Here is a 13,057-nt window from a genome sequence, read left to right as displayed (position 1 = left end):
ATATTGCACAACACAAAGGAGTCTCTACCGAAGATCTACCTATCTGCTGCTGGCATTTAGCGACGTGTTCTCCAAGGTCGATGCACAGACTGCTCAACTTATTTCCCACACTATGGAGTCCCCATGCTGCAACAACAGTTTTATCTGAATACCTGAAGAGACAGTTTAGGCATCTCACTAAAACTGAACAACAATTCCACTACAGAAAATGCAAGAAAATCGCCAAGATTCACAGGAAAAGAAACAAAATAGTTAGGTGTAAGGGAAAGAACATGCACTTTCTCAAGTCTCAAGTTTCTCAAATCTGCTATCTGTGAAGAGCAAAGTAATATGCTTCTCAAAATCCAGTAGGTAGCCACGTAGATGTTCGACTTTGTGACCTCCATAACTTTATCATCCACAAGTTCATAATGCATAGACATTCCTTCAAAGCTAATTATAACTTTTGTCAGCTTCACCATTGTGTTAACCAACAAATTCATAGCCTTAAACTCTGGGGTTAACATGCTGCTGGCCCCGGGGAGTCGTTTAATCATTGCCAAAGACACTGCCAATGCATTATCAGATTGTAGCTGCAATATGAGCTGAAATAATCCAAAGCTACACGCAAACGATGCAAGGGCTAACATCACTTTCGCGTCCCATCTATAATGGCTAAGCATTTCTAGTAAGACTAATGTTTTTCTATGCAAATTTTCACCCTCAAAGCATCTGCTAAGCATCTGTCAATCCAAGATTTCATGTTAGAGATACAAAATTCTTGATATTCATACATAAGAAAGTATGGTCGCCAAGGATGTAATTACCTCATTTGAGATCTTAGAGATGGTGAGTGACATTGGCTCTTCTGAGCCAATTAGGTCAATATTACCAGTGCTGATAGCATCAAGTTGTGTAGCAAACACCTGAAACAAGAAACACATACTTTTAGCAGCTCTATTTGATCCGCAACAAGATCAAACAAAACCATGAGGGAAAATTCATGGAAACATGCTCCAGGCTGCAAAACAATTACATTCTCTGTAGCAGAACAGAAAGTACTCTCCACTAACTGCAGCAGCATCTCAGAATCGAGCTGACGATCATCAGGATTGTGCGTGAGCAAAATTTCCCTTATCAGAAAATCTTCATTCGTGGTCAGTGAGGGGATTGAATCGACATGTTCATCTTCAGGAAAGCTCATGACCAGCAAGGATTCAGGAATTTACAGGTTGATCGTTGGTTTCACCAGTCTACATGTTTTGTGACAGTCTTTCTGTGAATCTGTAGATGTCCATGAGCTCAAACTTGAAGTTGAACAAAAGCATTTGCATTGGGGCTATAGATGAGTGCAATCTGGATAAAGCTTACCGTATTTGGGGACAAGAAAAGTAAAGATGCTGCTTTGAAGAGCTTGTAAGTTATAACAGCAACCTCTTTTCGAGCAGTAATTGACGAATCATGGTACTGGTTCTAGACTTTCTTTTTCGGTTCCATCCTGTGTAATCGTGAAGAAACATTAACTTAGCATTATGGGTTTGTGATGCATTAAAGACGAAGGGATTACTTCAATCATTTTGTACTTGTTCTTCCACTTTACCTTTAGAATCAGATTACCGCTGAAACATTCCTTTCTAATTCTGGAACTCTGGAGAACATAAGAATATGTAGCATCTACAGGGATGAACGCTCAAAGAAAAAGCTGAAAAGAAGTGATCTTAGTGGTTCCTGACATTGTTAATCCCCTTAAAAAGATGCAAATGCAGCAAAGACCATAAAGAAAAAGCACAGCGCTTGCTAAAGTTATATTCTTCTGTACTAACTCTGCAGTTAAAGTAAATCAAAACATTTACCGACAGGTTTAATGCAATTTATACGTCTGTAATATTGTACATGACCAAATTAACTCTCTATCTAATGAGTAAATTGTTCCATTTTGAAAAACAACATAAATTGATACATTTTTAAAAAATATAAGGCCATAAATTTCTACATTTTAAAAAATAATTAATTTTTTGCTCACTTGCAATATGACAAAGGAATTGCTTGCATGTTTTCCTTTACCGACATGGCAAGATATTTAAGATTCACATTCTTGAAAAACACATACTGTTTCAACATGTTAAACGTGGTTGCTTTTTATCAGTATTAACACAGAATGAATCTCAGTGGATGTTGGTGATGGAGTCACCTTTTGGTAATAGCTGTACTGGCTCAAAAATGACAATCTGGTAATCAAATTTCTTAAGGATTTGGGTTCGGGTTGAAACTCAAATCTGGATTAATTAACCCAACTTTATTGCTCTTTCTTGCAGTCCTGAGTAATTGTTGATTAGTACTGTAATTGTCCCCTCATATCGATCTATATTTGAAGATCACGTAAGTAGCTGAAAAGTATTTCGTCGGTGCCGGCAAAGGGTGGGTTTTTGTTCAATCTTTGCAAAAGAAATCGAATGCTTCTGCAGAAAGGTTTGGAGCAGCCCTCGTTTCTCAAAACCGGAACTGCAATTCTTGGGTTGATTTTCAGGCATACTATGAGTCTCCTTCTGTTTCTTTTTGTCTTCTTACAATCTCAAAGTTCTTGGTTTTTGAAAATAGTCCGACTGATTTACTAGTATGGTTGTTTTTGCAACAAGTACATCTTTATGCACTATAGTTACATAGATGCGCAATCTACTTTCTTGCAAGGAAAAACAGTACGACTCCAATGCAATTCAATCAGCACTCTCCAATTCCATGGCTAAAACTCAAACAGAAAAGATCCGTGAAGCTAGGTCCTCCAATGCTTACACTAGAGATCCTTATCTCATTATTGATCAGAATCAGCTAATCATGTTTGTTCATCTATTATATGTACATTTGGTAAATACTCAGGAATCTTGTTTTTAACAAGAAATCTCAAGGGACTGAGATTGAGAAGTTGATATCTGCTGTCTGAGGTCATGTATCTAACCTTTCCGTCTGTCCAGCGTTGAATGAATATCAGGGCCTCCCTGGATTGACAAGTTCAGATGACTATCCTTTGCATGCCTATGAATAAAGCTTTATTTTGGTTGTAATTGTGCTCCGGCATATTGGACAGTATTCAAGGTCTACTCCACACTCGCAACAGGTCTGCTCCAGATCAATACAGGTGTAATAAATATATATTTCAATCTTTTGTTTGATCTGCAAGACGTTATTGTTAATGAAAATTATTGTGTTTTTCTTTACCTGATGTCCACAGCCAAAAGCCATGTCTTTTGAATTACTAAGACATATGGGGCAAACCTGTTTCAGAATGAGATTAGAACGAGGGCCTCTTATCAATCTGTAGCAGAATCATAAGGCCATATCTGTAGAAGTTTCTTACCTTTCTGTCATAAAGAGAGCTGGAGGACGAGGCTGTCTGAAAAGTCGTTTCATATTCGGGATAAAGGGGAACATTCCTCTGGAAACTGCTGGAACTATAAGGCCTGCGTCTAGTGCTGGAGTTACCGCTGCCAATGGGGGGCGGAAGAGCAGCTCTGCTGGGAGCATTTCCACTCTGATGACTGTTCAAGATCACAGAGGATTAGTTGGTTGATGGCGTCTAAAACTACTAACGATGATTGAAAGATAGTTCAATCATTACCCCAGTATGTTGAGCTCTAGAGTAGCTTGATATTGAGAAGGGATTTCCATCAATGCTGAAAGAGCAAATTCTGCCTCTTTTCTTGAATGATCCACATTCTTTGACATGATCTCTGTGAAATTCACAAACTACAAGGGGACAAAGGCGAAATGTGACTATTTCTATCTCAGCCAGGTCGTAAGTGATTGCTCTATACTTACCTGAAAATTGTCAAATGCTCGTGCAGGAATGTTGTCATCGAATTCCTGCATCATATCCCAAGGACCATCTCCAACCCCAACGACAACGATTGATAATGGATAATCACTGTAATTGATTGAAGATGTTAGAATATACCAACAAGAAAATGACCAAGATTTTAGCAGAAGATTTCGACCTTGCTTTCACAATAGCATCAACTGTCTTCTTCTCTTGTGGGCTCAGTTGACCATTTGGGGTATCAATATTTCTTGTCACCTGATTAAGCAGCCATTTTTTCATTAGAAACAGAGAAAATTCCGGTATAAAATCCATGAACTTGGCCCTTTAAGGTTACCTGCCCATCTGCAATGATGAGTAAAACATGGTACTGGCCTCCGCTTTCCTCAACTATGCTCATAGCCATTTCAATAACCGGAGCAAATGACGTTGGACCTGGAGTCCAAGCATGAGTTTGTTAATCTCAATGAGCGATCATTTTTACTTGAGCTTTGTCAAATTAAGGGGCGAAAATAGTACCTGAAAGTCGAAGTTGAGGAACTAACTCCCGGTATCTTCTTAGTACTTCTTCAAATCCTTCACAAAACCTTCCATCCGGATAGAAACTAAAGACATCTTGATCATGTGTTGAGGCTGCAAGAAAATCATCGGTCACGCAATTCAACTTGTAAGTACTAAGGAAACAGAAAGAAAGAGAACAAAAGAGCTGTTCATCGTTATTAAGGAAACCCCTTTGCTGGAATTACCATCTCCAAATCCAAAACATGGAATTAGATTGTCCTCATCAAAGGCAGACAAGGTTTTCCCAATGATGGATATCGCTTGCTCGTAGGGATTTGGTCCACTTCCAATATGGTGCAAGCTTTTCCTATTAAAAGACTTGGCCCCTGGATTTCAACTAAAAGTGTTCAGTTTACTCTTTGAGTTGAGTCTGGATCTTCCCTTGCAAAATGGACCGTCTTGCAATAGAGGATCCGAACTGCAACGAACGAAAGCTGCAGATAAGAAAACGAACCCGTCCACTCGTTGCTCTTTGTAAAATCGATACCAACAATGAGATTCGAAGACTCTAAGCCAGACCGTGAAAGAGCAGCCGTAACCTGAGAGAAAGAACTCTACCAATCATCCAAGATATCAAACTAAATTTTCATCCTTGAGTTAATATGCATATCAATAGCAATTAATTCTTGAACTTGTGAACTTCATCTATTTAACAATATTGAATAAAACATGAAAGTTGACTTGAGTAGACTTGATACAGACCACCAAAGTCTTTCACCTCAAACAGAAAAAATCAGATTTACTCACAAGAACATGTCTGGGATGGCCTAACCTGATCCAACGTCTGATAGTTATCAGCAATTCTTGAAAATTTCCTGTCCATCCGACGGCGTGGCTGAGGGGTCGACGGAGCGTAGTTGTAGGCCACCGGAATGTGGTGGTGCATCGGGGTGCTGTACGGGTGGTGAGGTGTACTACTATATGAAGGGTATGAATAGCCATGATCATGATGATCAAATGATGACGAACTAAAAGATGAAAATCTTCTTGAACTTGAACTTTTGTTCCCCATCACCCTCCAAATTATGCAGAAATATGAACAAAAACTACACACACACACATATATATATATATAGGGAAACTGCAAAGTCATGTCTGGTTTAAGTCAATCTGGTAAGAATTTAAAATTACCATTTCAACACTGACAACCTCTTCGAAAAATCTAAAATATCACACACTTTATTACACTTTCCAAGAACTCGTTCTTCCTCAATCCTCTCTAGCAATTTCCTGGTACTTGAGTAGGATCGAATTCAGAGAAAGGTAAGAAAAACGGGTTGACACTCAACAATCAAATTAGATAAAAAAAAAAATTGGTACAAGTCTTATTGCATTTAGCTGCAAGAAATGTGCATCTTGTACGTAACCGCTCAAGAAACGTCCCACGATAGCCCTTTTTTTGGTCAACTAGGTAGCTACATTCAAATATTGTTCATTCTGGAAATTTATAATTAAATTGCATGGAGAAAGGCGTCCAAGAAATGTAGAGGTTTGCTTCTTGAATTATGTTATTACAATAAAGAAGTAGTATTTGGAAATTTGAGAAGACATCCATTTTTTGGTCCTAATCGATCATGTCTACTCTTTTTATGAAATGTTTTTAGGTGAAAATTCCGTTTGTTTTTTTTTGTTTTTTTTTTCTCTTGCTGGTTCATACTTGTACAACTCTCCCTATAATATATTTAGGATTAATGATACTCTCCACCTACTTTTTTATCCTTTCTTCCACAAAATAGTTTTGAATGTTGTCTAAGAATATTTGTGTTGAAAACGGGTCAATCATTAAGATGAAATATTAAACTATCATCATTTTCTTGAGTAAGAGTTACTCGAATGCATTATGATCCTCTGTGTGATTAATGTAAATTTTGACAAAATATCACTCATCACGTAATAAGTAATATTGTAATTTGGGATAATTACACATTTCTCGGCTGATGTTTGGTATAATTACATATAAACCTTCTGTATATTTTGAAAAACTACATCTAAGTACCCATTAGATTTGCATCCATTCAACAACTAGTTTTGGCATTAGTCAAATTTCACTAAATTTATTGATAAAAAAAAATAATTTGCAATAATTCAATAATGAGTGAATCGGGGATAAATATAGATTTTTATCTATATTTTTTTTTGTTAGTGTTGACAAATTCAATAAATTTTGACTAGTGGATGGATTTATTTGTTAGACGAAAAGTATAATCATGCTATAATAATCGAGTGTGAACATAGAAGTTATTGGAGTAAGCCTTGGATCTCAGGCTGGTTGCTAGTAGGCTCCATAGTTATTTTATATCACATTTTGATGACAAACATTGATCTTATATCATGCTAACGTGTGATTGATATGTCTTTCCTTAAAATTATAAAAATATATAGTTAAAAATAAAATTATAATTTAAAAATATATCTGGGCCAAGGGCCAGTTACCAAGACATCTATAAATGGGCTTATAACTAACTGGGTCTCATCTTGGGCCTATACAGGAACCTTGAGCTACTTCAACAACTCGGAATCTTTGTGGTATTTCGTAACTTTTTCCAACTAATTTCAAATTTGAATAATTATTTGTAACCTTAATAAATAAAGTTGAAAGAGGTGAATGAATGTTTAATTTCAGAGTCAGACTTATTGGGCCCATTTAATGGGATATAATATAATAAAAAGACACGCAAACAACTCCTGGTGATATTGTAAATGAATAAATTATTATCTTATTAAAAAAATAGCAATTCATCTTTGGTATTTTAAAAAATACAGTAATTTGCTTTTTTGTATTTTAATTGTTCAATTTTAAAAAATATATGAGAGTAAATTAATAAAAAAAATAATTTATTAATTTATAATATCACAAAAAAATAAATTACATTAAACCCTAATATAATATATTAGGGTACGTGCAAATATTTTGTGAATTGGTGCAGATGCAAGTGGCATATAAACTTTGAATGGGATTCAGAAATAATGTAGCCAAAAACATGTAATAAGTTGTGAGTTGAAGAATAATTGAGGATTTCTAGAAATTCCGGATTTTGGTCTTATTGGTAAAGGATTACTGCCGTACCAAATTAATGACAAACACTTTTTTTTTATTAAGTGTTTAATAATTGGAGGCAAAATGCAACTAATTTAATTTGGTATTTTACTAATATTTATTGTGATAGACTCTTCATCTGTTGTCTTTTTTAACTGTTGGGTTAGTTATAAATTTTAGTAATTGATAAAATGGTAATGAAATATGGATAGGAAAAAAGATATATAATGAATATTATTGTGTTGGATTTTGTTTATAAATATGTGTGTAAGAAATGAGGTTTGAAATAAAAAAGTAGGATTGGGAAAGAAAAAGTATGTAAAAAGTAAATAGAAAGTGAAAAGGTGAAGGGAAGGAGGAGATGAAGTTTGACCATCCAGATCTATATAATTTGCCAATCACAGCCTGTCTTCTTCCGTTTATGTTTTTTTGGCTTACATTTACATTACATACGATACCACTCTCTCTCTCTCTCTCTCTCAATAAAGAAAAGAACGCTGTTTGTTGAACGGATCCTTTCCTCTCTCTCTCTCTCTCTCTCTTCATCATAATAATTAGTCCGTTGCTCACTGCGCGCTAATTAAATATGTGCTGCGTATGCCCAACGGCCAACTAGGTAGTTCATGTAAGTTTGTTTGTTTGTTTTTGTTTTTTTAAGTTTTTCGTTTTCTATTTGAAATGCTTGAGACTGATTTGTGGCTTTTTCTTTTATTTATTCCGTTTTAGTTGAAATGGGTTTTCTGTTGAATTCAGATTTATGTCTTCTTTTTGTCCATTTTTGTTATATTTTATGTTCAGATTTCGTCCACCTTTATTGCTAGTTACAGTGGGTTTCAATTCAGCTCGTTCCTGGTTTGGGTTTCATTTGTATTAATGAAGGAAGGAGGAGAATGAATTTTGGGTCGAGGGTTTTGGCGAGAAATTTGGTTGAATTGCATTTATAACTTTTATACGAAGCCGGGATATGGGGTTCGATTGGTTTTATGGGTTTATGTTGGGGAATTGTCGTGGAGAAATATTGGCATTGGGAATGTGAAAAATTTGTTACCTCTTTTTGGTTCTGGACTCCAATTTCATGTTTCTTGTGGGTATTTCGGAAATACAATTGAGGGTTTGTTTGTGGAAGTTCAAATTTTAGGTGAACTACTTTTTACCCCAAACTTGAGGCTTCATTTGATGTTTTCGTATGGGGTGACCTTCGGAAATACAATTGAGGGTTTGTTTGTGGAAGTTCAAAATTTAGGTGAACTACTTTTTACCCCAATCTTGAGGCTTCATTTGATGTTTTTGTATGGGATGACCAGAAACAAAACTGATTAGGTGTACTTGGTTTTACAGAGTGTCAGTTTGAAATTTGAGATGTTAAGGGAAGAAGAGAAAGATCAGACATCTGGTGGAAGTTGGGCATACTCAAGATCCATGTCATGGACTGAACGCCCACCAAGAAAGTCTAATCCTAAGCCACAATGGAACAGCAAGGCACGGGCCTGTTTGCCGCCACTCCAGCCTCTTTCTATTGTCCGACCAAGCTTTGAGGAGTGGCCAAGAGCTGGATCAGATGATCTTGGCATATGGCCGAATCCTCCCACTCCTGGTGCAAGGCCTAGATCCATAACGCCCCGTGAAAATGCAACTTCGGAGCAGCCTCCAAGAGAATTCGAGAGTGGGAAAGATAAGCTTGCCTTTTTTGATAAGGAATGCTCGAGGATTCTAGATCATATATATTTGGGAAGTGATGCAATTGCCAAGAATCGTGAAATCCTCCGCCAGAATGGGATCACCCATGTGCTCAACTGTGTGGGGTTTGTCTGTCCAGAATATTTCAAGAATGAGCTTGTGTACAGGACACTTTGGCTGCAGGACTGCCCATCTGAGGATATTACGAGTATTCTCTATGATGTATTTGATTATTTTGAAGATGTTCGTGAACAAGGTGGCCGTGTTCTGGTGCACTGTTGTCATGGCGTGTCTCGATCAACCTCGTTGGTCATTGCATATCTTATGTGGAAGGAGGGACAGAGCTTTGATGATGCTTTCCAGCGTGTCAGAACAGCCAGAGGAGTGACTAACCCAAACGTCGGATTTGCTTGTCAACTCTTGGAATGCCAGAAACGCGTACATGCACTGCCTGCAAGTCCTACTTCTGTGCTTAGGATGTATCGCATGGCACCTCACTCTCCGTACGATCCCCTTCATCTTGTACCGAAAATGTTGTGTGAACCAGGTGCGGACAAACTTGACTCACGAGGAGCGTTCATTATTCACATTTCTTGTGCTTTATATGTCTGGATTGGGAAGTACTGTTCCTCAGTGATGTCAGATAACGCCATGGCAGCTGCCTCCCAAGTTATTCGTTATGAAAAGGCCCAGGGTCCAGTTATAATTGTCAAAGAAGGTGAAGAGACAATTGAGTTCCAGGATGCTTTCGCCTGTGGTAAATGTTTAGCGGATTCGGGTCATGTAAGCTCTGAGGAGGAAAAGCGGTCCTCTGGAGGGTCCAATACGGGTAGTACTCTTAGTCCATGTATTGACCAAAAGAAACTTAATGAGTATGATTTAGATTTTGAAATATTTCACAGAGCACTAGCTGGTGGGATTGTGCCACCTCTTCCGTTGTCAGAAGTTGGATCTGTGACACACCTTCCTGCTAGAGAGAATGGGTGGAACAGATTGAGTATAAAGTCTGCCCGTGTTACTATGGAAGAATTTATCACCTCTACTAAATTGGAGTCTACTGCCTTGCAGACCGTGGGCACCTGTAGAGAACTTGAATGCACTGTCTCTTCTGCTGATCTTTCAATCCCTTCAAGTAGTCCATGTGACTCTCCAGATTCATTTGCTTCATTTGTAACCAGCAGCCCAGGTTGGATAGAGAATAACTCAAAAGAAGTGGATCTTCCTGCTCCCCTTTCTGATACTTCACTCTCATGTTCATCTTCATCCAATTTGGTGGATTCTTTTTCTTCTTTTTCTGTTAGTAAACCAAAATCCAAATCAACATCGCCATCCCCAGCAATCTCACCTTCAACATCTGATTATTCAAGTTCATTCTCACCCTCATCTTCTAACTGGTCTGACTTGTCATTTGTATCTGCCCAGCCATCACTTTATAGATTCGAATCTAGAGATATTGACCCTGGTAAGAGCGATCCTACAGAGGAAAATGTTGGTTTTGTAGATAACAGTACATGTTTACTCGATGATGTAACTTCCCCTACACGAGAAGAGGCAATATCTGCCCGTCATATTCCGAGAGAGGCGGGTCTGTGTTCAACCTCTGGAGAAATCTCTTGCTCCCTTGTGGAGTGCAGAGGGAGTCGTCGTCCTCCTAGGATGATCTTTCCCTCCATTGATGAGGCATCTCAAATTTCAGAAAACTTGATGAGATACCTGGAAGATCATGCGATAGATGTTGAAAGTGACAAATTCAATCGTAAAGTTTGCTTTGGGATGGATGGGGAAGAGCCAATTTCAGATGCAAATGGCCATGCAGCTGCAGCTGAAGTTTTAAGCAGATTATGGGATGGAAAGAAGTATGATACATTTCATCTTACAGCAGATGATATGACTAATAAAGTAGCAGAAGCATCTAACCTAGTATTCTACAAGTGGCCTTCCATTCATAAAATGGACATGCATTTTGGCATCCTTGCTTCTAGATCCGTGTATATTATACTTATTCCTGCATTGAGCTTTGGCACAAAAATTGCTAATGCTTTATATGTATGGATAGGGCGTAACGAGTCATCAAAGGGAAGTCATGTTCAGTTGATCAGGAATAATAGCAATTATGAAGATAATCATGCCCGTGTGGAGACAATTGGTCGTAATCTTCTCCATGAGGAGGGTTTCAGTCAAATTAAGGTACTTAATGCCATTTCAATATTATACCATGATTCATTTTCCCTTGATTTAACAGTGGAAAAGCCTGTCTGTTATCTTATTTTGGTATACTGAAGTGTGGCCTTGAATAAATTTATCTTTAGAAATTGAACTGCGGTAATGATATTTTTAAAATAAATATTAATTCATTGAAATTATACGGAGAGTAAAGGCTATAGTTCATACTGATTTCTATAAGAAGTTAAACAGTAGGTATGTAGTTATGTATGACATATAGAGATTGTGAGAGACCAAAATTTGAACTCCGTGTTTGCATTTGAAAATGTGGTTTGATCATGATAGACAGCAGAAGGATGGAGGGCACTTGGCACAATAGGAATCAGATAATTTATTACAGTGGATCCCCATTTTGTTGGGTGGGAATGGTAGTTGCCTATTAAATTTTTGTAGTTCTCTATGAATTTTTTAATATAAGAAAATGAAAGTCTAGAATTCATAATCCTAATTCTCCATGATTATTGGGTTCCACTACAGGGATGTAAACTGAAAGTCTATATGATGCTTTCTTAGTGTGAGGTGCTTCATAGATGTGTATGTCTAAAATCCATGTAAAATATAAGCATCGGATATTGGTTAAGTAAATCCTTTATTTGAATGTATAATTATACAACAAAAAAGATGTGAGTATGTTACAATTTACTTGTAAATATAATAACTAAATACATAAATCATAGTTTGTATTTGTAATTCACGGTAGTAAATTATATTCAAAGATAAAAATATGCAGACATAAACAAGAAAGCGTTATTATGCCTTATTATAGGTAATGACGATATACCTGAGTATGGATTTTTGCCACATCTCTTGATAGCTTGATATTTAATACGAGCAACGATCATCAACAACTGCAATTTGGATTGCGAGAAGTGGGCCTTCTTACTAAAACTGATAAGTGCTGGCAAATAGCCATTTCGTGATCTCGTTAAAGCTGTAAGGTCACAGCATATAGCTTCCGTAGCTGTTTCACATGCCCATATCAAATTGTTCTCTTCATAGTTCATACATAAACAAATGTGCTAAAGCACTTTTCATCTTTGGCTATTGATTCTTGAACCATTTTTATTAGTTGAATCATGGTAACTTATTCTGTTTATGAGAAAAGAAGGTGCTTCGAACCTCTTTAATTCAAAGACTCCATGAGGTCTCACCCAAATAGTAAGGCCAATGCCCCAGAAGTCTAAAATTAATGGGAGATGTTGTCTTCCAAGGATACCCATTTTTATATATTGATCTTTTCGAACAGCCTCTTCTTTCCTTCATTTATTATAGTGAACGGTTTAATTGATCCTCACATTGGAGAGTTTTTTATGATGTTGTCCAGGATAGTGAAGGAAGGTGAGGAACCAGTAAAGCGCCTCAACATCTAGCTTGCCTCTCTGCAGACAAGGATTGCAATCAAGTCAACCGGAGATGCACACATTTGGACAGGATGTTTGATTTTTACAGCAAATGGTTGCACCTCTAGTGAGTTGGATTGGCATCCCAAACCCAAAGCAGGACAAGTTCATGGGTTCTGCTTGTGAGATGTAAGGAACAAAATCCCATTTTCGATTCTTGAGGACTCTGTACAGGAATAAGTTGATGTATGTTAAAAAAGGAAGGGTTTACAAGAATCCTGTGGTGTCTTAATAAGTTGTGTGCTGAGCGCTCTCGTCCATTCTCCATTCTTCACCTGATTATGTCAAGACATTGATCACTGATCAGCACCTAAGGTGTAACAGCTTATATTCTGGGCCCAAGGGCTTGTTAATCTCTTAAACGTAACA

The 13,057-nt window shown here is 37.3% G+C and overlaps 3 protein-coding genes and 1 long non-coding RNA gene across 9 annotated transcripts in view; 2 read left to right on the top strand and 2 right to left on the bottom strand.

The window, feature by feature from the left end:
- LOC105156782 (sieve element occlusion protein) overlaps positions 1-1,768 on the bottom strand; it is a 3,244-nt gene extending 1,476 nt beyond the window's left edge. Inside the window, exons 1-6 of one of the 2 annotated variants that reach the window (XM_088876053.1) lie at positions 1,580-1,768; positions 1,351-1,477; positions 1,016-1,263; positions 807-905; positions 277-722; positions 40-152 (exon numbers count right to left, since the gene is read on the bottom strand). In XM_088876053.1, coding sequence (XP_088732179.1) covers positions 40-152; positions 277-722; positions 807-905; positions 1,016-1,183 — 826 coding nt within the window. In that variant the 5' untranslated portion in view covers positions 1,184-1,263; positions 1,351-1,477; positions 1,580-1,768. The remainder of the gene's footprint in view (positions 1-39; positions 153-276; positions 723-806; positions 906-1,015; positions 1,264-1,350; positions 1,478-1,579) is intronic. The other variant, XM_020691802.2, reaches the window with a different exon arrangement.
- A 314-nt stretch (positions 1,769-2,082) lies between these two features.
- LOC148789280 (uncharacterized) lies at positions 2,083-3,686 on the top strand. Of its 2 annotated transcripts, none has more exons than XR_016063003.1 (3): positions 2,083-2,210; positions 2,295-3,091; positions 3,206-3,686. It is a non-coding gene; the product is annotated as an uncharacterized LOC148789280 (long non-coding RNA). The 2 variants fall into 2 exon arrangements; XR_016063002.1 differs by having other exon boundaries at positions 2,295-3,112.
- Positions 2,688-5,644, bottom strand: LOC105156656 (Copine (Calcium-dependent phospholipid-binding protein) family). The gene is made up of 11 exons (XM_011072858.3): positions 5,124-5,644; positions 4,806-4,890; positions 4,537-4,677; positions 4,310-4,423; positions 4,128-4,225; positions 3,969-4,048; positions 3,793-3,898; positions 3,593-3,720; positions 3,332-3,512; positions 3,193-3,249; positions 2,688-3,093 (listed from the first exon to the last, which is right to left on the bottom strand). Exons 1-11 carry the CDS (start codon positions 5,442-5,444, stop codon positions 3,010-3,012), a joined length of 1,395 nt encoding a protein of 464 aa, XP_011071160.1. The 5' UTR covers positions 5,445-5,644; the 3' UTR covers positions 2,688-3,009.
- Positions 5,645-7,802: 2,158 nt separating this feature from the next.
- LOC105156655 (protein-tyrosine-phosphatase MKP1) lies at positions 7,803-12,904 on the top strand. Of its 4 annotated transcripts, XM_088876045.1 has the most exons (4): positions 7,803-8,013; positions 8,187-8,631; positions 8,727-11,252; positions 12,613-12,904. In XM_088876045.1, the coding sequence occupies exons 3-4, from the start codon at positions 8,748-8,750 to the stop codon at positions 12,628-12,630; spliced, it is 2,523 nt and encodes an 840-aa protein (XP_088732171.1). In that variant the 5' UTR covers positions 7,803-8,013; positions 8,187-8,631; positions 8,727-8,747; the 3' UTR covers positions 12,631-12,904. The 4 variants fall into 4 exon arrangements, with proteins under 4 accessions (XP_088732171.1, XP_088732173.1, XP_088732169.1 ...); XM_088876047.1 differs by lacking the exon at positions 8,187-8,631 and having other exon boundaries at positions 7,803-8,004; XM_088876043.1 differs by lacking the exon at positions 8,187-8,631.
- Positions 12,905-13,057: the final 153 nt, after the last annotated feature.

The sequence above is a fragment of the Sesamum indicum genome, linkage group LG2 (genome assembly GCF_026168435.1).
Source record: "Sesamum indicum cultivar Baizhima isolate 11 linkage group LG2, ASM2616843v1, whole genome shotgun sequence".
In the NCBI taxonomy this organism is placed as follows: domain Eukaryota; kingdom Viridiplantae; phylum Streptophyta; class Magnoliopsida; order Lamiales; family Pedaliaceae; genus Sesamum; species Sesamum indicum.
This window is presented reverse-complemented; position numbering and strand designations above follow the sequence as displayed.